Source organism: Cricetulus griseus, chromosome 4 (genome assembly GCF_003668045.3).
Source record: "Cricetulus griseus strain 17A/GY chromosome 4, alternate assembly CriGri-PICRH-1.0, whole genome shotgun sequence".
Lineage (NCBI taxonomy): Eukaryota > Metazoa > Chordata > Mammalia > Rodentia > Cricetidae > Cricetulus > Cricetulus griseus.
In genome coordinates, this window is record NC_048597.1 from 70,322,730 (window position 1) to 70,350,011 (window position 27,282).

At 44.7% G+C, this 27,282-nt stretch overlaps 2 protein-coding genes across 4 annotated transcripts in view; one reads left to right on the forward strand and one right to left on the reverse strand.

Annotated features, from left to right (window-relative positions):
* The window catches only part of LOC100769195 (protein HIRA), a 65,771-nt gene extending 48,222 nt beyond the window's left edge, over window positions 1–17,549 (reverse strand). The window contains exons 1-3 of one of the 3 annotated variants that reach the window (XM_027413103.2): window positions 17,394–17,473; window positions 1,396–1,458; window positions 161–185 (exon numbers count right to left, since the gene is read on the reverse strand). Coding sequence is in view for 1 of the 3 variants with exons in the window: in XM_027413102.2 (XP_027268903.1) it covers window positions 1,396–1,458; window positions 17,394–17,430 (100 nt within the window). In the remaining 2 variants the exon portion in view is untranslated. Of the gene's footprint in view, window positions 1–41; window positions 186–1,395; window positions 1,459–17,393 lie in introns of all 3 variants that reach the window. The other 2 variants (XM_035444712.1, XM_027413102.2) reach the window with 2 other exon arrangements.
* A 217-nt stretch (window positions 17,550–17,766) lies between these two features.
* On the forward strand, window positions 17,767–22,273 carry Mrpl40 (mitochondrial ribosomal protein L40). The gene is made up of 4 exons (XM_027413106.2): window positions 17,767–18,486; window positions 19,080–19,163; window positions 20,742–20,900; window positions 21,835–22,273. The coding sequence occupies exons 1-4, from the start codon at window positions 18,434–18,436 to the stop codon at window positions 22,157–22,159; spliced, it is 621 nt and encodes a 206-aa protein (XP_027268907.1). The 5' UTR covers window positions 17,767–18,433; the 3' UTR covers window positions 22,160–22,273.
* Window positions 22,274–27,282: the final 5,009 nt, after the last annotated feature.

Genomic DNA, 27,282 nt, shown 5'->3' on the forward strand with positions numbered 1-27,282 from the left:
TGCATGTGCACTGAGGAAAAGGAGAAAAGCGCAGTCCCTACCAGGGTCTCCCTCCCCTTCAAGGTGCTGCCTGGATCCGATGGCTGTTTCCAGAATTGACTGGACGCTTTGAGACCCAAATTTGAAATGTGCCCTGAACACAGGAAAAAGGGCTCATTACCTTCTTATCTGCCCTTTGCAGTCACCTATAGATGGAGATCAACCAAAAGAGGGAATTTAGGAGGGTCATAAGTTGATGCCAGCTGTCCTGAAAAAACTATCTATACATTTTACTAATTATTTTTGCTTGTTTTCTCTCTATAACACAAGTCATGGAGAAAAAAAAAAAACAAAAAACAATGAATGTCTGGAATGGATGTTCCAAAGTGATTACAAAATGCTTGAAACCTCCTCTCTGCAAATATGTAAAACTTTGCCTAAATATTTCTCCTAGACCTGAGAAAAAAAGCTGCCTTAACCATAACCTCCTTGCACCTGTCTCTGGGCAAAGCGGCCTACTACAAATCCACCCTGAAGGTGTGGGGTTAGCGGTCCTGAGCATATGTTACGTCTTACCACTATACATAAAAGCTTGGTTTCCTGGCATAAAATGGTGTTTGCTGTCTTTCCAAACAGAGACATGTTACCTCAGTATTATAACAGATGCCAAATAAAGCATGCTGATAATACTATGGATTGCATTTCTAAATGTTCTGGGCACTCTTTCTTTCTCAGTAACAGAGTGACACAGTCAAATCCTTATGTCCAGAAAACAGGCACAGTTTAGCATCTACTCCTCATTTCAAATGAATACAACACTGACAGCATCTGTGCCTCTGTAGCTGGTCTTTGTCTAGGGGCCTCCTGCCAATTTATATCTAATAACCCTGGATGTATCGACACAAATTCATTCCAGCTTTAACTTAATTAAAAAATAGTAATTCCAGGCAGTGGTGGCACACACCTTTGATCCCAGCACTCAGGAGGCAGAGGCAGGTGGATCTCTGTGAGTTCGAGGCCAGGCTGGTCAACAAAGCAAATTCCTGGCTCTATAGCTACTGAGAAACCCGGTCTCAAAAAACCAAAAAAAAAAAAAGAATGATAAGCCAGCTTCACAATATTTATAAGATCATCTTACAGACCCCAAAAAGTGTTCACCTTCAAGTAGTACTTCACTCTGTAGTCTAGGCTGTCCTATAATTCATATCTTCCTGTCTTCCAAATACTGAGATCACAGGCCTGTGCCATCATATCCAGCTCAAAAAAGTTTGTGATTTAACCTGTTCAAATTGTGCACTTTAAACTAAATCACAGCCATATTGTAAGGCAACAAGTTGTCTCTTCACAGCTAACCATGGGTCACCAGGAGAGGCAGAGCATAATAACACAGAAGTGATGTTCACTCTACAAACATACCTTGTCCTCCAGTTGCAAACTTGGTCCCATCAGGGTGAATATCAACTGAAAATATCGGCTTGCCTGAAAACAAAGAAAACACATCTAGCTTGGCATTTATTCACTGGAAAATAACAAAGTCTCATTTTTTAAAATATCGATTACTCAAATAACATCTCTAATTTTTACATGTAGGACAAAACAACAGGCTACAGATAAAATTACCTATGGGTAAGAATGGAGAGATCTAACAGCTTCAGTTATTCAAAACTGCTAGTGACTCACCAAGCAACATTAGATGGATGAAAACCCAACAGAGACTAAACACCTCATCACTGAGGAACCTTAATATATAAAGGCTATGAACTGTCTGCAATAAGCTCCAGTCACATCTTCCTATCACGTGGGTCTCTACTTGGCTGACAGCTTCGAAAGAAGGGCACTCTCCATTTGTTCTGATTGGATGGCTGTCATGAACAGGCCCAATGTCTCATTACAGCCTAGCACCCTCCCTTACCTTTTGGTTCCTCAGTGGTCCTATAAGTCTATACTACACACATGGTGTGTAGCAATTCCCTCTAAAATAAAGCTCTCAATCTTGGAAGCTCTTAGACTCAGAATGTTCTGAAGAGAGATGAAACATTCTATACCGAAGGGAAGTTTCTTAAAACTTAGAAAGTAAATAACAAAAACTTTAGGAAATTCTAAAACCAACAGACACACTGTCCCCCTTCCTCTGCAAGTTTATATAAGCAGTAAGGCCTACTGAGAGTCTTTCAGACTAGCCTAGAAGAGGCTCAGACCAACTGACAATCCTGGAATACTCTTCCCCAGTTGAGCTCCCTGCAGGCTATTTGGTCCACTCCAGGTTCCCAGCATGCATGAGCTGTCACCCATGCCGGGGTAGACTTTTGGAGATGCAGCTGTTTTTTAGTATTGTATGCAACCCTCATTCATACTCCTATAAGTAACCCCGCCCCCTCCCAAAAAAAACCTCACTAGTTCACCAAGTTGGACTTTGATGATATCCTTACTTTGGATGGCCATTGGTTCCCTTAATGGGTGGGGTAAGTAGATATCTGTTCACAACCCCCCAAGAATAGTGTCATACAACAACACAGAGAGGCCACCTTCTCAGCATTTCCATCTGGAAATGTGTATCCTCTGTTAAAGTGTATACCCTGTTAAATTGGATGTTCAGTTCCTAAGGTAAAGCAGGTTCTCAGAAACCACAAAGGGCCTCTCTGGACCCAAGCCTGGCTGAGAAATTTATTGCTTGCAGGGAGGACCAAGTCAGGCAAAGAAACCAAAACCAAGTAGTCTGAGAAAAGTAATCTATGGACACTGTGCCTAGTGGGTATTTGTCCATTTCCCTGGTCTGCTTCCAAGGCCAAAAGTACAGAAGCTGCATGAGACACAATAGTTGCTATTGCGTTCACACTACATCCTCAGCGTGCGAGTGACAGGTTAGAAGTGTGACAGTCACCTGGGCATCAGCAACTCCTGTTATTGACAAGGGATGAAAAGTCATCATTTCCAGGTGATTCATCAAGTAAGTAAGCTAAAGCCCATGGTGTGTACCTGAGGGAGAGCTGTAAACATCTGGAGCTGTGAGTCTAACCTCAATTCATGCAGGTACTTTTTTCCAGTGGCCAAGGCAGTGAGTCCTGCCAGTTACCAAGGTACAGTGGTAAATTAGCATCAAGTCGTCCTGTGGCATTCAAGACCAACAACTTCTCCAAGAACAGTAAGGACTGCAACAGCCACCTCTACTGGGGGCTCCCTGGGGATGAAGAGCCAGGGCCATGCTGGGCACCTGGTGAAGGCTGCCTCTCCACGGCTACCAGCAACCCTCACTAGCAGAGCATGCTTTGTACTTCTGATCCGCCTCTAACACTCTGTGGTTGGGGAGAGGGGGAGTCAACTGACACCTTCAGCCCACTTCCTGGGATAAATACTCTAATATTCTCATTTTACACTTTAAAGAAACAATTTACCCAGAGCCACACAGCATCCAGCTCTAAAGCATGAGGCTTTGAATACTGTGATGTGGTACCTAGCTAAGCAACACCACTACTGTGAACAGGAAGGAAGCAAAGGAGGCTGGGAGAGTGGGTCAGAATATGACTGTGTCCTCATGACACAATTTGAGCCTTAGACCTGCTGAGTAAGCATACCACTTCAGGCCCTTGGGCACTTCAGCAGGCTCCTATGTGTCTCCTTCACCTTGAGTTGGGACTGGCCCCATACTAAGCTGAACCTTAGAAAGGTCTAGAATTTTGCTGTCTGGAGAAATCTGGTTCCCAGTTCAACTACCGTGCTTTGACAAAACCTCAGCTGTCCAAAGAGAGAGGCCTGATGATCACACACAACAGTGAGAATCAAGACCCTGAGCACAGACAAGTTGAGGCATTCTAGCCACAAGCTGCTGATGCCATCCCAGCAGACGCAGTAAATCTGAGGTGATGTCAACCTGATGAGCCTTGTCAACTTGTGGAATCCTAAGCAAATCATAAAAATGTCTGTTTTAAGTCAATAAGGCTAGAGGGTAGTGTGTCACACAAGGGATAACCCAAAATGCCAATTCATCTACCTTTTAGCTTCACACAACTTAAGGTAGGCATTTGTAATTTTAACTTTAAAAAAAAAAAAAAAAGCTCTGTCTTATGACAGACACAGGGAAGAATGGTTTTGTCCTGTAAGTCCATGAAATGTATATTACATATTGGCCTTCTTAGGAAACTTGTCAGAACACTTATTTGCATGCCACAAACCATTCTTGTTACCCAAGAAGTTGATTGCACAGACACCAGTTATAGCCATGCCGTTTAGAAAACATACATCAAAGCATCTCCTAGAGGATTTCCCACCCAATCCACACTTATAAACATCTACAGTGTGCCTATATAAAAACACACACAGTATGATAGTCCTTTACCTATAGGAAGCCCCCAGAATTAAAGATAATCATACAAACCTAAGTGGAAAAATGTACAGTGATAGACAGCTACACAATTTAAAAAATAAAATAAAAACCACTTAACTTAGCCTGTTAACTTCCTTCAGAAGTAACAATTAAGTCCCAATGGTGAGGGCAAGTCAGTCAGAAGGGTGGGATCAGCCAGAGGACATATAGCATTGAATCAAGAAGCAGCCTGATATACTGCCTCAGAGTTCATAAGGTAAGCAGAGTCAAAGGAGTTTAGACCTTTCAAAAGGCCCATTTTAATGGAGCAATGCCAAGGTCACATTCACATTCTGGCTCAATAAATGCTATATAGAAAACAGGGTTGGGGGGGGGGCTGTCAAAGGTCCAAAGGATGATGGAAATAAAGAATAGAAACAGGTTTAGATTTTAATGTTGGCCTCTCTGGACTGACTCTTCAGTCCTGCCTTCTATCTGTTATACAACTTTAATTGTTTAATTTTCCCAAATACCAGTTTCCTAATCTGTAGAAGTGGCAAGGACATGCTCAGCTTACTCAACTCCTTGAGGGAAAATCAAGATACTGTATCACAATGCTTGCAAGATGCATCTACTTCGTAATTGAACATTTCTCAGACCAGGATACACTTTAGTGAAAGACATGACTGGTTTCCTGGCAGCACTTTTTCTTCCTTAGTGATACTTGATGCATCCATCACAGGTTAGATGAAGTATAGAAGTGGCCCTACACAGCACTGCCAGTGAAATGCTGGCTCCCAACTCCACATAGCCTAGGCCTCTCAGCCCCAGGGAAGCAGTCACAATACCTTGTTAATGGGAAGGATCCTAATGAAGGTCTCTTTGAGCTATGGGAAAGGGTCTTTCCAGCTTAGATGGTAAAGAACTTTTCCTTTGGCACAGCAAGATAATGATAAATTCCCAACTACCTCCAACGTCAAGACTTTCTTTGCACAGACAGAGACAAAGGATAAATTAACATAAACCCTGAACTCTAGCAATGTTGGGCAGTGTGGTAGTTTGAATGCAATTGACCCCATAAGATAATAAGGAATGGCACCATTAGGAGGTGTGGCCTTGTTGAAGTATGTCACTGTGGGGGTAGGCTTTGAGGTCTCATATATGCTCAAGCCACACCCAGTGTCTCAGTTTACTTCCTGTTGCCTACAGATCAAGATATATAATTCTCAGCTCCTTCTCCTGCACCATGTCTGCCTGCATGTCACCATGTCACACCATGATGGACTAAACCTCTGAAGATGTAAGCCACCCCAATTAAATATTTTTCTTTTATAAGAGTTGCCGAGGCCGGGGTGTTGGTGGCACCTGCCTTTAATCCCAGCACTTGGGAGGCAGAGGCAGGCGGATCACTGTGAGTTCGAGGCCAGCCTGGTCTCCAGAGCAAGTGCCAGGATAGGCTCCAAAGCTACATAGAGAAACCCTGTCTCCGGGGGGGGGAGGGGGAGTTGCTGTGGTCATGGTCTCCTCACAGCAAATAGAAGCCTTAAGACGGCAGTATCTTTTCTTCAAGTCAACCTAAACTAGAACATTCCTACATACCCATCACAGGCATTTCTTCTCCAAGGCTTTGCTTCCAGGTCATCCCTCTTCAGCCCACACAAAACCCTACTGAATAGCCAGGCACAGATTCACACACCTTTAATCCCAGAACTTGGGAGGCAGAGACAAGTGGATCTCTGAGTTCAAGACCAGTTGGTCAACAATTAGTAGCTCAGGGTTGTAATGCTCTGGGTTCAATCTCTAGTGCCAACAACAAAAACAAATTTTAATAAATCAATTGACTATATTCTCTCAGGCTGCCCAGTCTATTTCACTGTTCTATTATTTTGATCACTATAGTTTTATTTCCATCACAAAGCATAAGATCCACAACTTTATTCTTTTAAGGTTATTTTGGCTATTAAGAAATCCTTAGAGCCCGGCCTTTAATCTTGGTACTCAGGGAGGCAGAGGCAGGCAGATCTCTGAGTTCAAGGACAGCCTGGTCTACAGAGTGAGTTCCAGGACAGCCAGGGTTACACAGAGAAACCATGTCTTGAAAAACAAAAAAAGATGGGGCTGGAGAGATGGCTCAGAGGTTAAGAGCACTGGCTGCTCTTTCAGAGGTCCTGAGTTCAATTCCCAGTAACCACATGGTGGCTCATAATCATCGTTATGAGATCTGGTGCCCTCTTCTGGTGTGCAGATATACATGGAAGCAGAATGTTGGATACATAATAAAATCTTAAAAAAAAAAAAAGAAATCCTTAAAATTCTTTAAGAATTTCTAGAAAAGGCTTTTCTAGCAGAAAATACTATCAGAGTTTTGGTAAGAATTATATTAAACTTGTTTTGAGCATTTTTTTTTTTGGTTGGTTTTGGTTTTTTGTTTTTGTTTTTTTGGGTTTTTTTTTTTTTTGGCAGGGTCTCACTATATAGCTCGGGCTGGCCTGAAATTATGTAGACTGGTCTGGCTTTGAACTCAAAGAGCTGTGTGTGCCTGCTTCTGCATTCTGAGTGCTGGAATTACAGCTGTGCACCACCACTCCTGGCTTGCCTTCACTTAGTTCTAAATTACTAGTATTGTTGAGCTAAGCTCTATGGAGCAGAATGCAATGAGTGAAGTCCTTAAACTCACACAAACTCCAGTTCCCAGAACATTCACAGCATGTTTCAAGCTAATCTTCCCAGAGAGCTGTTAAGAGTATAAAAGCCCAGAGAGCTGGATATGATGATATGAACCTGTAGTCCTGACAAGGAGATCATTTAATGCAGAGAGGGTTATGTGTTCTAAAGATAAGACTCCTTGAAAGCCAGGAAGTAAAAAACTTGTAAGTTTCAGCAAGTTCCTGAAACTGACCACCTAAGAACTCCTGATTATTCAGACCATTGAGCTACCTACAAGCCCTGCAGTGAGTTAACTCCTGGGTTTCAGCTTTCAAGAACTGTCACTCACTAGCATGAGATTTTGGAAACTTCACTATCTTTCAGTCATTCCTCCTCCTGTAAATAAGTCTTCATCTATGCCCCTTTAAATAGTACCAAAAAACTCACTGCTTTACCAAGTTGGACTTTGATGGTATCTCCACTTTGGTCTACTGTTGATACCTTAGCTGGGTTGAGTAGAAATTTGTTCTCATCACCCCAGAAATAATGAATGCCACATAGCACACAGGGTAGAAGAGAACTGAATCTTGTAAGCTGTCCTCTGACCTTCAGTGCACCCTGTAATAAATGTACATATATACCCCTACACACAAAAATGTAATAAAAATAAAGCTAATACACAAAAACAAATTGGACCTCATTAAAAGTTAGTGTATGTACATCAAGGGAAATACTACCAGTAGAAGGAAAAGACATGGGAGAAAGCATTTGCAAATGACATCTGAGAAAAGTTTAATAACAAAAAAAAAAAAAAAAAAAAAACCCTCAAAAAATGGACACAGGAAGGCTGGAAAGGTAGCTCAGCAGTTAAGAACAGTGGCTGCTCTTCCAAAGGACTCAAGTTCAATTCTCAGCACCCACACGGCAGCTCTCAACCATCTGTAACTCTAGTTTTAGGTGATCTGACACTTTCTGGTTTCTGTGGGCAGCTGGCACACATGCGGTACAGACATACGTGCAGGCAAAACACCCATATACATAAAAATTAAAATTAAAACATTTAAAGCAAAAAAATGGACAAAGGTCTGAAGAGATGGTTCGGTGGCTAAGAGCACTCGCTGTTCTTGAGATGACTTGAATTCAGTTCCCAGAATCCATCAGGCAACTCATTATCATCCATATTCCAGGAGATCTTCATTCACAAACAGCTGCAATCATGCACAGACACATACCTACACATAATTTTAAAATAATAAACGCAACTTGTTAAAAAATACCCACCAGACTTAAATACATATTTTTCCCATGAAAACATGAATTTCCAGGAAGCAATGAGAAGGTGCCCATTCTCATCAAACCTGAAATCCAAATCATAACAAGGTATGTCACTTCAGTCTTAAGGAAGGTTACTATCCAGCAAGCTATAAAATGACAAATATTGGCAGGAATGTGGAGGGAATGGAAATGTTAACCATGGCAGCACCAGGATATGAAAGTTTGAGGGCTAATTAGAAACAGAAGAACTATGACAATCCAGCAATTTACTTCTAAGTACATATCACAATAAGCTGAAAGCTGAGTCTTAAGAAAAAGTCAGCCTGAGTTATATTATCTCAAAATACAAACAAAAGGGAGTGCTGGAGAGATGGCTCAACAGTTAAGAGGACTGGCTGCTTTTCCAAAGAACCTGAGTTCAGTTCCCATGACCCACATGGAAGCTCATAGCCATCTATAATTCCATTTTAAGGGATTCAATGCCCTCCTCTAGCTTCCGAGAGTAACAGGCACACACATAGTGTGGTCATATAATCAGGCAAAAATACCCACACATATAAAATAAAAATAATTTTTAAAGTTTATTTAAAACAAAAAATACAATCATGCACATTCTTAAAAATACAAACAAAAAGGAATTTAATCTATGGTAGATTACTCGCTTTGCATGCATGAAGTCCTGGGTTCAACATTCAGGACTGGGGAAGATAGATATATAGATAAATATATTTATATTAAGAATGAGAATTCTTGGAGGAAAACCACACCTGTGTTAAGCATTCTGCAAAGCCAAATGATTGTTAGAGAACTGGAATATTACACCCCACTAAGGTCTAACTTTATATGTATACTAAGTTCTCTTGGAAATTGGATCCAAATCAAAATAGGAGATTCATTTCTACTTCATACACACAGTATCTTAAATCATGTATCATGGTATGGAATTTGTACATTGTAGCATCACAGTGGCACTGAAAAAGTTTTGAGTTTTGGGGCATCCTGCATTTGGGATTAGGGTCACTCTAATATATGTATATTAGGCTACAAGATTATCAACTCATTCAAATATAATATCTCTTGCCTGGACCACCATACAGCTTCCTATGAGTCTCCAGCTCCCTCTTCCTCCTGTTATGGTACAGCTACTCCCTCTGGGCATAACATGACCATGGCCATCAGGATGAAGAGGTTTCAGTGATGACCTACAGAATACCTTAGCCCTAAAGTCACAGCAAAGAAATAAGCAAAAATATGACCAGGTCAGTGATAGCCAGGTCAGAGATGGCAGGTCAACGATGACTACATCTATGATTAGCAGCAATGGAGCTATTATAATTCCCTCACAAAAAAAGGAGAGTTAGGATCACAGGGTCCCAACCTGAGATTCCCTTTGAATTCCCTCCTGCCTCCTCACTGTGTGGAAGGCACTTGAGTATATAGGAAGTAGCAAGCTGACTGAGGATGGGACAACAGTGCTGCAGTTTTCATGTCTGTCCCTATGCTCCTATAACCAACCACAATAAATTCATTGTTTCACCAACCTGGACTTGTATGAAATTGATTCTCTGGTCTGTCAGTGCCCCTACCTGAGGTAAACAGTCCTAGAAACCCCACACACACTCCCAGTCTAACCTCAGTGCCCCTCTAAGACTGTAGTCAAATCACCCCAGATGCAGTCCCACTGTTCACTTTCTGCCCTCACCTCTCCGCGGTTCTTGGCCTTGCCATTGCTCATACCACAATGCCATCAGCACTTTTTTCAAAAGCCAGGCAGTTCTGGAAGATCTAACTGGACTGTGCTTCCCTCATGGGGCACTTTCCACATCTCTCTCAAGCCTGTAAGAGTTACAGCCTCCTCCCTTTAGCAACCAGCACACTCTAAAGTATGGAGCTAACACCAAGATAGCTCCCAGCACTCCTTATTTGGAATAGGTGCTGTCCTCAGCAAGATCCATTCCATTCAGCAACTATGCACACAGGAGTACAAAGACCTTGACCCCCCTCAGTCTGATTTAGGGCAGTTCAGCTCCATACACACCCACATAAAACCACCTGTGACTATCAGGATCATCAAATATAATATCTCTTGCCTGGACCACTAGCTTCCTAAGAGCCTCTCAGCTCCCACTTCCTCCTGTTGTGGTATGTAGGGGAAGCTGTAGTCACGCCTACTTAGGGGCTGGCTACAGGTGTGCCTGACTAAAGGGAATTGTAGGGGAAGCTGTAGCCACGCCTACTTAGGGGCTGGCTACAGCTTCCCCTACAGTGGTATAGCAACTTCCTCCCCACAAGGCCACCTGTGGCTCCCACTCTACCACCATTCCAGCTCACCAGCTCACTCTTCAAATACACACTTGTGTGACTCCCAGAATGCTCTCCAATAATCCTCCCAGGTACAGAACTCTCAGGTAGGCAACTTCTGCAGCAAAGTGTTTGCCCAAATATTAGCTTCTTACTCAGGCTTTTCCCAAAGCATCTTTTATTTATAATTTTCCTGCCCCAGGTAGTTACAGTAGCACATATATGTAGTCTCAGAAGCGTGAGAAGCAGTAGGATCTCTTGAACTTTTAAAGCTGAAATTTTCTTCATACCCATCTCTCCCAAGTGTTGCTTTTGTCTCTGTTGTTACTCTCCACTCTGACCTACCTGCTCCCTGTTGATGGCTCTTGCTCAGGATATCTCTCTGCTCTCTGGCCTTACCTGCAATGCTGTTGTCCTTGCCATTTTCACAAGACAACATACTTGTTATCATCAAACTTGCCAGGCAGACACTGATGGTTTTTTCATCCTTCTTCTAGTACACAGTAGCTGTCACTTGCTAAGTCACTTCCAGACTACTCTGGAAGCTCTCTCCCTACACTACCTCTTTCCTGTGAACAAGATCCCTGGATGGACCCCAGGCTTTCTAGATGGCTGGCTTTAGTCTGGGATGCTGTTTAGTTTCCTACTGTTTCTAGTACTTAGCCCACTCCCTGGCACACAGCTCTTGGTATTTGTCAAATGGTCAGATTTATTATATTCTCTGCAGGATAATCTTTGGAAAATGCCATAGCCCTGACATCTGCTCCAACAAACAACTATCCTTGGTCCTCAAAGGAAACATACTGTCCCTTTTGTCTATTCCTCACTAGCATGCTGTTTTCCAGAGTAATCTCCCTATAAGCTTAGTCTGTCTTATGTTAGTTAATGCATCAGGCAGATGTTAGTTTTAGAAACAAGTTTTGACCTAATGGGTTTTCTTTTTGCCTGAGGAGTGATTGTCAATCGTTTGCTATCTGTTCTATTTACTCATTTCCCTTATTAAAATAGAAAACTACAAGAATATGACCCAGCTTCAAAGTTCTTAAACTGTAGGTCACAACCCCATATGTGAGAGCCACAAAAAAATTAGCCAACAATAAAGGGTTTCCAATAGCACAATGACCAAATTCTCAAAATTAAACCTGTAGTGGTTCTGAGTGTTTCTGGCAGTTCTTGCCTGTGTTGCCCTGCACATCAGCACTGCAGTCTCAATTCTAAACATACAACATGCACTTTTCACTGCACATGCAACCACACAAAGTAGCACCCCATGAAACACCTGAGCTCAGAGTCAAGATTATTCTGTTATGAACCATTTTTAATGTGCACACAGTGTTTTTGGCTTATAGAAAGATACTAGTTTGGACTGTGTTACATTAGAATGTTTGACTTTAAAGTTGCTATTTGAGTTACTGGTTTCAGTTTCACAAGAAACCATTTCATGAGTTTGGGCTTGGCATTAGAATAGTGCTCCCAACAATTACTAAAATGTCCCGAAAGATACTTCTGCTGTTTTTTATTAGAAGTTTTTAGCACTGACAATTATAAAATCAAAATATCAACTCAGAAAGATGTCTAAGATTCTTTACATCAACACAGTATCAACTATTCAGCTGATTCAAATCTTCATGTAAAAATAAATATACCTATCTCGGTAGCTGTAAATTTGCTTGTCTTCAATAAATGGTAAAATTAATTATCAAAGAATTATTTTAAAATAAAATGTATTACTAGTCAGTAAATGTTTGACTTGCATACCTATTTTATATACTTAAATAGCCAAAAACACATAAAAAATTTTGAATGAAAAGTGATTTAGAATGTAAAAGTTGCTGTGCGAGGTGGCACACACCTTTAATTCCAGCACTTGGGAGGCAGAGATAAGGGAAACTTGAGTTCAGGGCCAGCCTGGTCTACAGATCAAGTTCCAGGACATCCACGGTTATACTGTAAAACCCTGTTTTGAAAAACAAACAAACAAAAAAAACAACAACAACAACAAAAGTGGAATAGTTTAAACCCTAACAGGACTGGCAAGATGGCTCAATACTCAGTGGGTAAAGACACAGGCCTGAGTTTGATCCTTAGTCCTCACAATGTGGAAGGAGTTCTCCTTGAGAGGATGCTAAAAAAGACATACATGGTCCCCCAGAGAAGGGAAAAAGGACAAGATCTCCTGAGCTAATTGGGAGCATGGGGGTGGGGGAGGGGAAGGGAGTTAGGAGAAAGAGAAGGGGAGAAAAGGAGGAAAGAGGAGGACATGAGGGAGCAGGAAGGTTGAGTCAGAAGAATAGAGGAGAGCAAGAAAAGAGACACCATAATAGAGGGAGCCATTATAGATTTACAGAGAAATCTGGCACTAGGGAAATGTCCAGAGACCTACAAGAATGACCCCAACTAACAATCTAAGCAATAGTGGAGAGGCTACCTTAAATGCCCTTCCCCAATAATGAGATTTATAACTACCTTATATGTCATCCCAGAGCCTTCATCTAGTAGCTGATGGAAACAGAAGCAGACACCCACAGCTAAACAATGAGCTGAACTCCTGGAATCCGGTTACAGAGAAGGAGTGATAAGCAAAGGGGTTAAGACCAGGCTGGAGAAACCCACAGAAACAGCTGACCTGAACTAGGGGGAAGCTCATGGACCCCAGACTGATAGTTGGGAAACCAGCATAGGACCGACCTAGACCCCCTGAATGTGGGTGTCAGTTAGGAGGCCTGGGCAATCTACAGGGCCTCTAGTAATGGATCAGTATTTATCCCTAGTATATGAATGGATTTTGGGAGCCCATTCCACATAGAGGGATACTCTCTCAGCATAGACATGAGAGGGAGGGCCTAGGCGCTGCTCCAAATGGACAGACTTTGAAGATCCCCCATGGAAGGCCTCACCCTCGGGGGGGGGGGGGGGGACAGAAAGGGGATGGGATAGGGGGTTGATGGGGGACAGGGGAGGGGAGGGGAGGGAGAGGGAACTGGGATTGACATGTAAAACCCACAATGTGCCTGTGGGGATGTTCTCCCCTCCCCCCCAAAAAAAAACAGATACATAAACAAAATTTAATGGCTCCAGGAATAAAAAGAGCTTGCTAAACAAGCATGAGGTTCTAAGTTCAAATCCCCAGCACCCACATAAAAACCCAAAAATGTCCACTCATCCACCTGTAACTCAAGCTTGGGGGAGATGAGATGGGCAAGAAGGGTAATCACCAAAAAAGAAAGAAAAAAAATTTTTATAGTCGGGACTTTGGTGGCACACGCCTTTAATCCTAGCACTCGGTAGGTAGAGGCAGGTGGATCTCTGTGAGTCCAAGGCCAGTCTGGTCTACAAGAGCTAGTCCAGGACAGCCTCCAAAGCCACAGAGAAACCCTGTCTCAAAAAGAAGAAGAAGAAGAAGAAGAAGAAGAAGAAGAAGAAGAAGAAGAAGAAGAAGAAGAAGAAGAAGAAGAAGAAGAGGAGTAATCACTGGGACTTCCTGGTTGCCAGCGTAGCTCTAGACTCAGTGAGAGAGGCTGTCTCAGGGATGTAAGCAACAGAATGGTGATAAAGCGGGGCACTTGACATCCTCTCTTAGATTCCAAATGTGTGACAGCATATGCACTTACACATACATGTGCACACAAAAGAAAACACCACTGCCCATATCTCATCTGTATTCTTTCTCCAGAACACTTAAGAAATGAATCAAAAAGTGTCATGAATCTACACTACATGCATGTAATGGCTAAGCCCATTAATTCTTCCTGTATCTCTAGTGCCTCCCCATCTCCCTGACCTGCCCTTTCCTCCCTCTCTCACTCAGCACATGTTATCAGGAGGCCACCTTCTAAGTCCTACAAGGACTTCTTAAGACACAGGCTAGGTGTACAAACCCCTCAGAAACTTCAACACTCCTCTCCCCAAACCCAAAAATGGAAGTCATGACCCTACCCATCCCCTAGCCACATCTTCTTTCCTTCCCCAGCTTACCTTCTTCGTCATTCTACGACTCCTAAAGGCATGTGCCTTTGATCCCAACTGTCCTAGAACAACTCATCTACATAGTGTATTCACACCTGGAGATAAGTCCTTACGTCACTCTTTCTACCTCAGCCTTCCCAATGAACTATAATTATAGGTGTGTGCCACAACTAGCACCCAATACATAATCTTAACCTTACTCAAAAATGAAACTTACTTTGGCCATGATTAAAGTAAACTATATGCCCAAGTATGATAATGCATGCCTTTAATCTTGAAAGTCAGAGGCAACACTTGAAAGACAGGCAGGAGGATCTCTGAGTTCTAGGACAGCTAGGGCTACCTTATCTCAAAAGATAAATAAATAAATAAATAAAATACAGTCAACAGGGTTAATCTAAAAACTGTGTGGAAAGTGTACTGCATATAACATCAATATAAACAATGGATACTAATTGTTATTTTGTATCGTACTTCAGGGGCAATCATTTATATTGAGTACAAGGTAATGAAATATGTCTTTTTTACATGATTTTACCAAGGCCAAGACTTAGTAAAGCCAAGAATCCTTAACTAGTAAATGATGCTACCTTGAATTCAGTTTAAATCCACATCCAGGGCAAATTTCATTGCAATTGCAATGTCAAGATTTACTAAAATCCTGATGACCACAGACCAGAACATCTCAAGTGGAAGTGATCTGGGCTAACAAGTGGACATTAGCAATGTCACAGATATGTTTGGTTCAGGTAAATGGGCAGTTATGGTGGTGGGTGCTGCTGACATCTAAGTAAGGGTCACACAACACACATGACAGGCCCTGAAACAGTTGTGTGACTGCCGGATGGAGGAATCCTATGTGAGAGGCTTCTCTAGTACTAGGACAGAAAGATGAAAACCAACAAACACTTCTCTCTCTGCCTTTAACCTCTTGCAGCAACCTTGTCTAAATGGATCCCCTGCTATCTTTGGGAAAACCTTCCATCTCTTTTTCCCCCTCTCTGAACTCTCAGACTCCAGAAAAGTATGTTCATGCTGTATAAGGAGACAGGTAACACAATTGCTGAGTAAGAAAGCCAGGAAGTACAATCATGCATCCCTTCCCCTCCAATGCAGTAGAGCCATTCATTCATTCAAAGGAGACTTGTTTTTTACTAGCTACTACCATTCAGGGTCTGTTCTGGCCAGCAAGCAACTTTCACTACTCACTGCCATCTTTAAAGGCCTGCTTAGTAGTGATTCACAATGGCAGCCTCTCCAAGAAAGAGCCAACTTTGAGAGGGAGTCTGCCTTTAGATTTAGAAAGAAAAGAGCCAGGCGTTGGTGGCTCACGCCTTTAATCCCAGCACTTGGGAGGCAGAGCCAGGCAGATCTCTGTGAGTTCAAGGCCAGTCTGGTCTACAAGAACTAGTTCCAGGGCAGCCTCCAAAACCACAGAGAAACCCTGTCTCAAAAAAGCCACAAAAGAAATTTGCTTAAGTCTCAACATCTTTTATCATTAATAAACATTATCGAGAATCATTTTTAATTTAAAAAATTCATACAATGGCAGGGCGTTGGCGGCTCATGCCTTTAATCCCAGCACTCAGGAAGCAGAGCCAGGCGGATCTCTGTGAGTTCGAGACCAGTCTGGTCTCCAGAGCAAGTGCCAGGATAGGCTCCAAAGCTACACAGAGAAACCCTGTCTCGAGAAAAAAAAAAAAAAAAATACAATGTATTTTGATCATATTCTTTCCCCTCCCCATCACTTAGATTTTTAATGCACTTTCTAGGCTGAGAACTTTAATGTCTCTGTTCTTAGCTGAACTTCACAATGATATTGTGAAGAGCAGCGAGCTATCCAAACCACTCTAGCTTGTGACCCAAAAAGAAAGGAGAAAGGAAAAAAAAAAAAAAAAAAAAAAACAGATGTTTGGCTGTAGGAGTAAAAAGCTTCCCGGACCAAATACAAAATGGAAAGGCCACGTGGATTTCTAAAAAGGAAAAACGCATGCATCCACTCGTCTTGCTTTACAGGAGAAAAAAAAAAAAAAAAACTGTAGCTCCCTCTAGATGTATTACAAAGTAGAAACGAGGAACAAGACAGGGAGACTCTTCTCTCTTTGGGCAGAGGGTGGTCGCTTCCCACTGCGTCCTTCGGGTGCTTCCAGAGACTCAAGTACTAACAGCTGGAGGAGGGCTCTAGCTCTTCGCTAGAGGCAAGTAGCTCTCCACAAAACTGGATGCCACTGGCTGCTTTGCATCAGCCTTCTCGACCAGCGTGTTTGAGTCTGTCCTTTGAAGTCACTGCCACACATTCAAAGTCCCTCTTCTCCCAAAAGAACCTGTGTACTATGGGTCCCGATCTTAGTCACGCTGAAGCCCCGGCCCTGCATTAAATGTGGCCCCTTCGTGGCCCTCCAAAGGACCCTGCTCCCAGGGCCTTCCCAGGACCGCAACAGCCCGAGTGGGGGCACTGTCACCAGCTCCAGGCCTCAGAAGCGGCAGTACATTCAGTCTCTCCTGCAGATTCTAGATCTCCACCGAGCCACTGAAAGGCCACAAGGGGGATGTCGCCCCAGTTTCATACTCACTACAACCATCTGAGTACATATTGGATGGTGAAGCCGGGTGGCAGCACCAGGCCGGTGCCCAGGCGGGCTCACAGAAGCCAGGCGCCAGGCACTCCAGACTAGGGGTGGGCAGCGCAGGATTCAGCGCCATTGCCTGGGGCGAAGGCAGACTTCGCTGCAACCAGCCCGAAGCACGTGCCCGGGCTCGCCGGTATCCTGGAGCCGAGGACAAAGTCTGTTCCCGCCCGCTCTGCAGCTCCAGCACCCGGTACCGGCGTCTGGGCAAGGCGGGCAGGGCTTGAGCGCGCCACAAGTCAACTCCAGACCCCACCCCGATGCAGGCTCGGCCGCCCACGACTCCTGCGCGCACTCACCATTGTGGTTGACCCAGGTTGGCTTCAAGAGCTTCATTGTTCGGCCGCCGCCGGGCTGAGGCCAGAGCCGTGTGTGTCTCTCAGCGCGTCTGGGCCATGGAGCCGTCGCCGCTTCCTCCCGCGCCGCCCGCCCTCCGGCCGCCGCCCACCCTTGCCCTCAACGCCGCCGCGCCATCGCCGGCCCGCCCCAGCCGCCGCCACAGCCGCCTCCTGCGCTCGGCCGCCGCCGCCGCCGCCACAGCCGCATCCCCTGCGCCGCTCCTCCTCCGGCGGCTCCGGGGCAACGCCGGAAGTCACGGCGCGCACCTGCCAAATCGCCCCGGCGGGAAACCGCTCCCTACGCGGACGGGGCCGCCTCGGCTCTTTGGCTGGGAAGGGGATCGCGAGGCTACTTCGCTTTGGGTCTGGCACCGGCGCGGTCTCTGGTGAGACACGGTGTGGACGTGCTGGCAGAGCCTCGAGATCCCGCCCGGCGATGCGGGAGCAGGGTAGTAGTGTCCAAGTCTTTGCTCTACCTCCACGGCTCCGAGTCCAGCTTAGTAACTAGCTTCCGTCATCCATCAACACGCGCTATTGAGCATCTCGTGAGCGCCATCCCGGCCGGCGCCAGCATGCAGCTAGCGGCAGACGGCAGCGGCCCTGCTCGAATGGGTGCAGAAAAGAGCTAACCTGGTGGAGGGGTAAGGGGGTTAGACGGGAGCATTTATTTCAAGAGCGGGCGTTTGCATAGACGTGAACACATAGGCCAGGCGGAGCAGAGAGCGGCCGCACCAGCACAGGAGACACTAGGGAGAGGGCTGCACGCCTGCACCGCAGCACCAACAGGAGGCGGAACGCCTGCCACAGGGCGCTACGAAGCGAGCCGCGCTCGCCCGGGGCGGGGCTACGTCAGGGGCGGGGCCAGGGACAGGCCCGCCTCTCCGAATCCCGGACCGGCGAGTTCCGGGCTGCGGCCTGCCTGACCCTAGTCGGTACCGCAGGTCGGACGGCGCAGGGGTGCACTCCCGGAAGCTGCCTGCCTGCGGGTGGCGTGGAAAGCCATGACTACCGCTGTGATGCTCTGTGCTGCGCGGGCTCTGCGGCCGCTGAGCTGGTGAGTGCCGCCGCGGGTTACGAAGTGCTTAGGGCGCGTGCGCGGGCTCTGCACTGACACTGCTCTGGCGCTCGCAGATGAAAATCCGAGCTGGGAGTGTAAGCTCAGTAAAACAGACTACTCGCCTACGGAGTCTGGGGCCTAAAGCTCCATCCTAGCACCACAAAAAAAGTTGGGCGTGGCGGCGCACGCCTGCAATCCTCCGACTATGGAGGTAGACGCTAGATCAGAAATTCAAGGTCATCAGCTGCCAAGTAGCACGTGTAAGAACCTCGTCAATACAGGTTTTACACCCTATTTAAAAAAAAGGATCCTGCTAGGGTTAAGTAGAGGCCCTTCCCTGGTGTGAAACGGAGTTGTGAAAAATACTCACTTTGACCTTGCTGGCCTAATACAAATGAACTAGGCATGGTGGGTCAGCCAAGGCAAGAAAATAGCCTCAAGTTCCAGAATAGCCTGAAATACGGAGACTTTTGTCTGAAAAAAAAAACAAAAAACTAAATACTTAAAAACGCCCTCCAGGTTTGGGGGAGCCCCGTAGTTATGTTTCTTCTCTTTCCCCAGATCTTTATACATACTCTTCTCTCCTTCAGGATCCCTGGAATCTGCCAGACACAGACCAGACACACCCACCAGAGAGCTTCCTTGCTGTCCTTTTGGGAGCTCATCCCCATGAGGTAAAATGCAACAAGCATATTACCAAAACAAAGCAAGACTGCCCAACTTTTGGTTAGCAGATCAGCCTATCAAGCTAATAATTAAATGTAGATAGATGCCTCTGTCCTGGCTTTCCTGGAACTCACTCTGTATTTTTGTTGTTTGGAGTTTTTTTGTTTTGTTTTTTCAAGACAGGGTTTCTCTGTGTAACAGCCCTAGCTGACCTGAAACTAGCTCTGTAGACCAGACTGGCCTCCAACTCACAGAGATCTGCCTGCATCCACCTCCTGAGTGCTGGGATTAAAGGCATAGACCACCATCAGCCAGGGAGGTTTTGGGTTTTTTGTTTGTTTGTTAAGGTTTTGGGGTTTTGTTTTTTGTTGTTGTTGTTGTTGGGTTTTTTTGTTTTTGTTTTTTTTTTTTTTTTGCTTTTTTATGTGTATGTGCCTGTCCTATGTATACACATACGTTTTCAGGTGCCCTCAGAGGCCAGACGGGTTACAGATCCCCTAGAGTTACAGATATCTGTGAGGCTCTGATATGAGTGTTAGGAACCAAACTCCAGTCTTCAAAAGCAAGGACTCTTAACTACTGAGCCATCTCTCCAGCCCCAATTTTGCTTATTCCTAGTGGTTAATTATGTCTGGGAGATTCGTTCCTAAAAGCAAACTAGAAAATTGCTAAAGCTTTAGGACATGAAAAAAATTTTTATGTGTTATGGTTATGTCTGCATGTATGGGTGTACATTGCTTGCCTGATGCCCACAGAGGCCAGGAGAGGGTGCCAGATCCCTTGGAACCGGAATTAATGATGGTTGTGAGTAACCATTTGAGTTCTGGGAACCAAACACAGGTCCTCTGCAAGAACAGCAAGTGCTCTTAACCACAGAGCTATCTCAACGCCCCAGAAACTAATAACAAATTCTGAGAAGTAAATAAAGATATGGCCAGTCACTTTTATTATCTTGTCTCTTTATTCTTAAAGCATTTTTTTTAAGATTTTATTTATTTATTATGTATATAACATTCTGCTTTCATGTATATCTGCACACCAGAAGAGGGCACCAGATCTCAAAACGGATGGTTGTGAGACACCATGTGGTTGCTGGGAACCGAACTCAGGACCTCTGGAAGAGCAGTCAGTGCTCTTAACCTCTGAGCCATCTCTCCAGCCTCTTAAAGCATTTTTTAAAATCACAAATTCATTTAAAATGTGAATGTTTTTAAGCTGGGCGTTGGTGGCGCACGCCTTTAATCCCAGCATTTAGGAAGCAGAGCCAGGCGGATCTCTGTGAGTTCAAGGCCAGCCTGGTCTCCAGAGCGAGTGCCAGGATAGGCTCCAAAGCTACACAGAGAAACCCTGTCTCAAAAACCAAAAAAAAAATTAACACTTCCCCTTAGTAAATACGTATAGATTTGTGCTGCTTTCTGGAGTTGATAGGATCTCCGCAGCCCTCATGAAAACAATGGGATAGAAACTCTCACTGAGCTCAAGGAGTCAGGACTGTGGACAGCTCTTTCTTGTAGGCACTTCATTTAGCATCATGTCCATCCTGAGGTTGAAGCAGAAGCACTGAACATTTGTTTCTCATCCACTAGAGCAGAACCTCTGCGGAAGAAGAAGAAGGTAGACCCTAGAAAGGATCAAGCGGCAAAGGATCGATTGAAAAGGAGGATCCGAAAACTGGAAAGAGCCAACCAAGAACTAATTCCTATTGAGGATTTTATTACCCCTTTGAGGTTCTTGGATAAGTCAAGGTAAAGGTTCTCCTCTGGGCTGACATCCTTACTGCAAAGGAATTCTCTCCAATAGTTCTGATTGAAGTTCATGTCTGATGGGAACAGGTGAGTAGGGTGGACTCCCCTGGTCTGTGAGTCCTTTTCATCTTGATTGTGCTTTTGGGATTTGGAGAAAGACACTCAGGAGTTTGGGTCAACTTTGCTCCAAGGTCATGTTGTGCATGTCGGTGAGTGTTGATTGTAACTCATAGACCTTGGCTCCACAGCTCTCACTCTGTCACCGCTGTAGAAAACTCTCAGCTTCCACAAATGTTCGTAGTTGGTGTGTGTTGCAGCTGTGCTGTGTGTGTGTAAGTTTAGCAGCTAGCTCATGCTCTTCTGGAAGAGTGTGCAGTTTATAAAGTCCTGCAAATTGGGAAATACTGGTGCTTTGTGGTGTTCTCTAAACAGACTAAGACAGACGGTCCAGGCTCTGAGATTTTGGTGTTTGTTTCTTTGCATGGGGCAGAAACAGTGGTACCATAGTTCTCTCAGGGTGTTCTCTTTCTTTGCTTCTGGTGGACAGCAACTGCTGCCATGGTCTACACTGTGTTCCTTTTTTCTTTAAGATTTATTTTTCTTTATGTGTACTTGTGTGTGTTGTATGCTCATGTGACTGCAGATGCTCTAGTGGACAGAAGAGGGCAGCAGATCCTCTAGAGCTGGAGTTATAAACAGCTGTTAGCCACTTAATTCTGGTGCTGCAAAAGAAATTCTGGTCTCTAAGAACAGTAAATGCTCTTAACCTCCGAGTTGTCTCTCCAGCCGTTAATTTACTCCCAAATTTACTATTTGCCTGAGCCCTGATTGTGCCTGCCAGTAGGGCAGTGAAGTCATTTGCAGTCACAAGGGTGGGTCCCTCTGCAGCAGGGTCAGTTCTCCAGCTCACAACTTTGTACTTGTGTGTTCACAGAAAGCGACCTCAGGAGGAGCATTCTTTTGAGGAGAGTGAGCAAAGAGCTCTTCTGCTGAAGAGGTGGGCACTATACAAGAAGCAAGAGCATGAGGCAGAGAGGGACGCCATCAGAGCCATGCTGGAAGCCCAGCAAGAAGCTCTTCAAGAACTGAAGCTTGAGTCTCCAGAGCTCTACGAAGAGGCCATAAAGCGGGACCCCAGCCTGTTCCCCTTTGAGAAAGAAGGGCCACATCACACACCACCAATCTCTAACTACCAGGCCCCTGAAGGAAGGTACAATGACATCACCAAGGTGTATGCACAAGTAGAATCCAAAAGATAGAACTGAAAACTGCTGTCGTCGGAAGATCTGGCCCTAGGAGTCAGAGTGACAGAGCTGAAGTCTACTTTCCACAGACGAGACATCTGGCTAACAAATAAAGTATAATCCAAAGTCCCTCTGTCCTTTATTTCAACCTAAATAAATTCACCTAAGTTTGGGTGGGATTTTCAGACATTGGTGAAACAATGACCAAAAGACAACATTGAACCTCCAGTGGGGAAAATATAGATTAAAAATAAAACTTTAGTTGCAACTAAACTATTTGCAGAAGGCACAAAATTAGCCAGAGGACTGGGGATGAAAATTCTGCAGGGTTTTGCAGGTTGGGCAAGTGTGCCAGAAGTTGGACCTTGCTATGGGATATGCCTGCATGCTGCCACACTCCCCACCGTGATGACAATGGGCTGAACCTCTGAAACTATAAGCTGCCACCTCAATTCAGTGTTTTCTTTATAAGAATTGCCATGGCCAGGCGTTGGTGGCAAACACCTTTAATCCCAGCACTCCAGAGGCAGAGGCAGGCAGATCTCTGTGAGTTCAAGGCCAGCCAGTTTTCTCTCCTCTCTCATCTGCTCCTGCTTTTCTCATGTCGGGTCCAGTTTGCTGACCATTTTCAATCCATTACTTTCTCTCTACTCTGTTCTCTCTCTCTCATATCTACAATAAAAACCTTCCCCTTAACCAAACCATGGAGCACTCAGGTCATCAACTTATACAATCACCTTTGAAGTACTTTTCAATTTATTTTTGTTCTTTGTTTTTTAAATTTACTACCCTCTAGATTACAGGACTTAATCTGTACATTCGATGAATCATGAAAAGGATCTCCTAATTTAGATAGTACTCTCTTTTTAATAGAAAGAAAATCACCATGAGTGCTTCCAGAGTCTAGCCGTAGTATACTTAGGTGTGTCTAATCAAGGTTTATTTTAAAGTGTTTAGTTACTACTCAAGTTTTACCTAAACATTGTACATTAGATTTAAAAAAAAAGAAAAACTGGGCTGGAGAAGATGGCTGCTCTTCCAGAGGTCCTGAGTTCAATTCCCAGCAACCAAATGATGGTTTACAACCATCTGTAATGAGATCTGGTGCCCTCTTCTGGTGTGCAGGAATACATACAGGCAAAAGGCTGTATCAGAATAAATAATTTTTTAAGATTTTATTTATTATGTATACAACATTCTGCTTCCATGTATATCTGCACACCAGAAGATAACCAGGATTTCTTTAACAGTCCTCAGACATTCCTCAATCATAAGGCATTATTTGAACAACTATTTCTCACTAATGATTCTCTTCCTGGTAACAATATCCTGTTCTAGAAGAGCATGTCTCACAGTTTTATAAAAATGATATCATGTGTCCCAACCACGCATGTTTCCTGATTAAAGGAGGCTGTCAGATACTTTGTCATCAAACTCACAGCTCTGGGAAGTTATTGAGAGTCTCCAAGGAGTATCTTTTGAAACTTTGCTAGACAATCCTATAAAAATGACTCACTGGGATTCCATTTCTCTTTTAAATTGTCAGTTAGATGCTGATCTTAACTGACTTCTTTTACAAAGCTTCCAGGAGCTTGTTCCTATGCACGAGGCTGATATAACAAACAGCCAATTATAGTTACATTACCCTTCTACAGTACTCTGATACATGGTCCAGCCAATTGTACAAAATCATTTAACCTTATGTTAATTTTATAAATTAACTTATATTAGTGCATGTAAATCGCAATATAAAATTTTCCTCATGCAGGGTGGTGGTGGCACATGCCTTTAGACCCAGCACTTGGGATCTCGGTGAGTTTGAGGACAGCCTGGTCTACAGAGGGAGTTCCCAGACAGCCAGGACTGTTACACAGAAACCCTATCTTGAAAAACCATATTTTCTTTTCTTCATGAATTTTGTCTCTTAATGTTCCCCCTCAAGGTTGTACAGTTATTATTGTCTGACTTATTCTCTGGATTTCTGCTGTTAGGTTTCACAGTATCCCCTTAGATGGACCCTCCTTTGAGGCACTCTAACTGTTGCCCTTCTACAGTTTGTCAGCTTAAAGCAGTTAAAGAGAGACTGATGCCCCCAAATCCCTGAAAGCAGTTTGGATGACCTGCGAAAGGGGGACTAATGAGCCATGGGCCATCGAACTCATCCCTTCTCTTGCCACTCTAGGCATTGTTTTCAGGACTAAGAACAGCTGGACTGGAGTCTTCTTTGCATCAATTAACTTCTCTGTCTCACTGGTGCTCAAAGGATCAGCTTAACATCCTTCAGGACCAACTCAACTGACGACTGCAGTGCTCCCAGCCTAGTTCTAACTCCTACTAATAACAGGACCTGTGCTTCCTCCAGGAACAATGCTGCTTCACACCAATAAACTAATTGGTTTGAGATGGGACCCAAAAACACAGGGACAAGAAAACACTCAGCCACAAGCCTTCTCCTATGTATGGGCTTCTGGTTCCCTCCTGCTCTGGCTTTGCCCCTTCAGCACTTCTTTCTTCCTTATTAACCCCATGCTTATGTTTACTTACTGAACTTGCCCCTTTACCCAAACAAAATGTTCCACGTAAGTTCTCCCAATAGCTCCCGCCCTACAACCCTATTTGTTCCTGATGTATCTGCTGGGGAGAAACTCTGACAGCAAGGGACCTTCATTCCTTTCACCCAGGCTAGATATGATTTGTTACACTAGTCCTATATTTTTTCCTGCTCCCTTCCTTTGATGCTCTGTGGCTCCCTGCTGCTTCTGCTGGCTCACTTTGGTGCAGAAGTCCTAACAGTGGGACTAGTCACCATCACCCTAGATCAACTCTTTACTCACTTTCTCTCACAAGCTCGCTTACTCTCTTTCCTGCCTCTTCTCCCCTTCCCTCCACCTTCCTCAGTCATCTCTCTGTTTCACGTTGTAATCAAATCATCTGTGTGCTGGATAGTTTATGTCAGCTCGGCAACAACTAAAGTCTTTTGAGAGGAGGGAACCTCAATAAAGAAAATCCCTCTAAGATTGGGATGTAGGTGAACCTGTGGGGCATTTTCTTAATTAGCAATTGATGGGGGAGGGCCCAGTCCATTGTGGATGGTGTCATCCCTGGGCTAGTGGTCTTGGGTTCTGTAAGAAAGCACACTGAGCATGCCATGGGAGCAAGCCAGTAAGTAATAACTCCTCCATGGCCCCTGCATCAGCTCCTACCTCTACGTTCCATCCCTGTTTGAATTCCTGTCCTGACTTCCTTCAATGATGAACAGCAATACAGAAGTATAAGCCAGATAAACCCTTTCCTCCCCAGCTTGCTTTTGGCCTAGGATTTTATCACAGCAATGGTAAGCCTAAGACAGTCTGCTTCAGGAAAACTCAGGCCTCCGGGGTCTCAGCCCAGGACCTCGGTCACCCCAATCACCAGGCAGATTTGAAAGTTTGCTGCAAACTGCATGAGGCTTTATTGTTGTTTAACGAGCTAACCCCATGTTAGCTGGGGTCTTTCACCCACCCGCCATGGCGGATGGCTAGCAAAGACACTCGAAGGGGCTGCATAGAGATCTTGTAGGACAGTGTAAAGGGAGTGTCTAGGGGTACACACAGGCTCAGGATTGGTGTGCCTCCAGGCTTGGAGGGCTTGCCCTGTGTTGATTGGCCAACTGGTTGTTATGGTCCATAGGCCCTCCCAGGGTGGTTGCTATGCTCTGCATGTCATTGCTGTGCATTTGTCCATAAAGCACACCCAGAGCCGTAAAGCATAGCATAACTTCTGATTGGTTCCTTGCCAGGAAGCAGGCATCTAACCTTATATGACTAAGGCAAGGTCAGAAAGGCACGTGTTACTGTCATGGCTGCCGAAAGGGGCAGGCATCTGACCTTAGTGACTAAGACAAGGTCATGGCAAGCACGTGTTACTGTTATGGCTGCTGAAATGGGGAGCTGGTCCCTTCACTTCCAGCCCTCTATTTTCCACAAATCTCTCCGAGAACGCAGGTGTCAATAGCATGATCCATTCGAGGCAGAACTCTCCTCCAGCTAAGTGGACAGAGGACAACCCCACTCTTCAGCAGAAAGACTTGGAAGTACACACTTCCATCAGTGACCCTCTTCAGCAGGAAATGGTTAAGAAAGGAGCCCATTTTCTATACCCCTTTAGGGTTTGGAATGGTAGAGTGCCTCCCCTGTAAAACAGGCTTCCTACAAGGCTACAGAGAATCCTTCTCAACTTTGCTTAGTGGTCTTAGAAAGGAATGTCTGTGGGGACAGCCTTCTTTGCTTGGGCAAACAACTTCAGGAGGAAGAGACTGCAGGTGAGCAAATGTGGGCTGCATGGCTACATGCTGCAACCACTTCTGCATTCCTAAGACCCTCATGTCACCCCTCCCCCCATAAAAGGTCATGGCCATCTTTTTTCTCTGGTACACTCAGGTTCCCATAGGTTGTGTCAATAACCACAGTCCTAACCGCTAATGGTCAGGCTGCTGGTTCTTTCCTGCATCCTGTCCCCTTAAGCTGCCTCAGAGATGTAATATTCACCTTTTGTTGTTCAAAGCTACTTATGCAAGCAAGTACCAGCTAGCTGGCCCAGAAGCTGTCTCCCATCTCACTTTAGGAACACTGGGATTACAACAGATGTGTGCTAATGTGTCAAGTTTCTTGTGGGTTCCAGAGAGCTAAACTCAAGTTGTCACACTTGCACAGCCAGCACTTTATCCCCTGAGGCATGTCACCAGCATCACCCACTGTCCCTTACTCACCTGAATGGTCTTTTGTCAAAGACTGACAGGATGAGGAGTAACTCGGTGGGTGCTCACCCAGAATACTTAAATGGTCCTGGGCTCCAACCCTAGCACCACCACTACCCCTGTGGCCATGTATGCAAAGGTTTCTTTCTGGGCTATTATTGTGTGGTTTGCTGGTAAAATATAGCATAAGGGTTCTGAGTCTTTGCTCTATCTGGAAGTATAAACTACATGCAACCATTTCCCTGACCCCCTCTGCCATATCTATGTCCCACTCATTGCCACCTACTCCAGCAGCTAATTTTGTCCACAAAGCATGTCCACTCCTGCTTCTCCTCTGTGGAGCAGGCAGATATTTCTGTAAAATGAAAGGTCAGGGCTTCGTTTTCCCACCAGCCTAAGAATC

Excerpts from the sequence above, each read along its gene's own strand:
- Mrpl40 (XM_027413106.2), top strand. The coding sequence starts at position 18,434 with ATGACTACCGCTGTGATGCTCTGTGCTGCGCGGGCTCTGCGGCCGCTG. Across the intron at positions 19,164-20,741 it reads TGGGAGCTCATCCCCATGAG|AGCAGAACCTCTGCGGAAGA; the intron begins GTAAAATGCAAC and ends CTCATCCACTAG. Across the intron at positions 20,901-21,834 it reads AGGTTCTTGGATAAGTCAAG|AAAGCGACCTCAGGAGGAGC; the intron begins GTAAAGGTTCTC and ends GTGTGTTCACAG.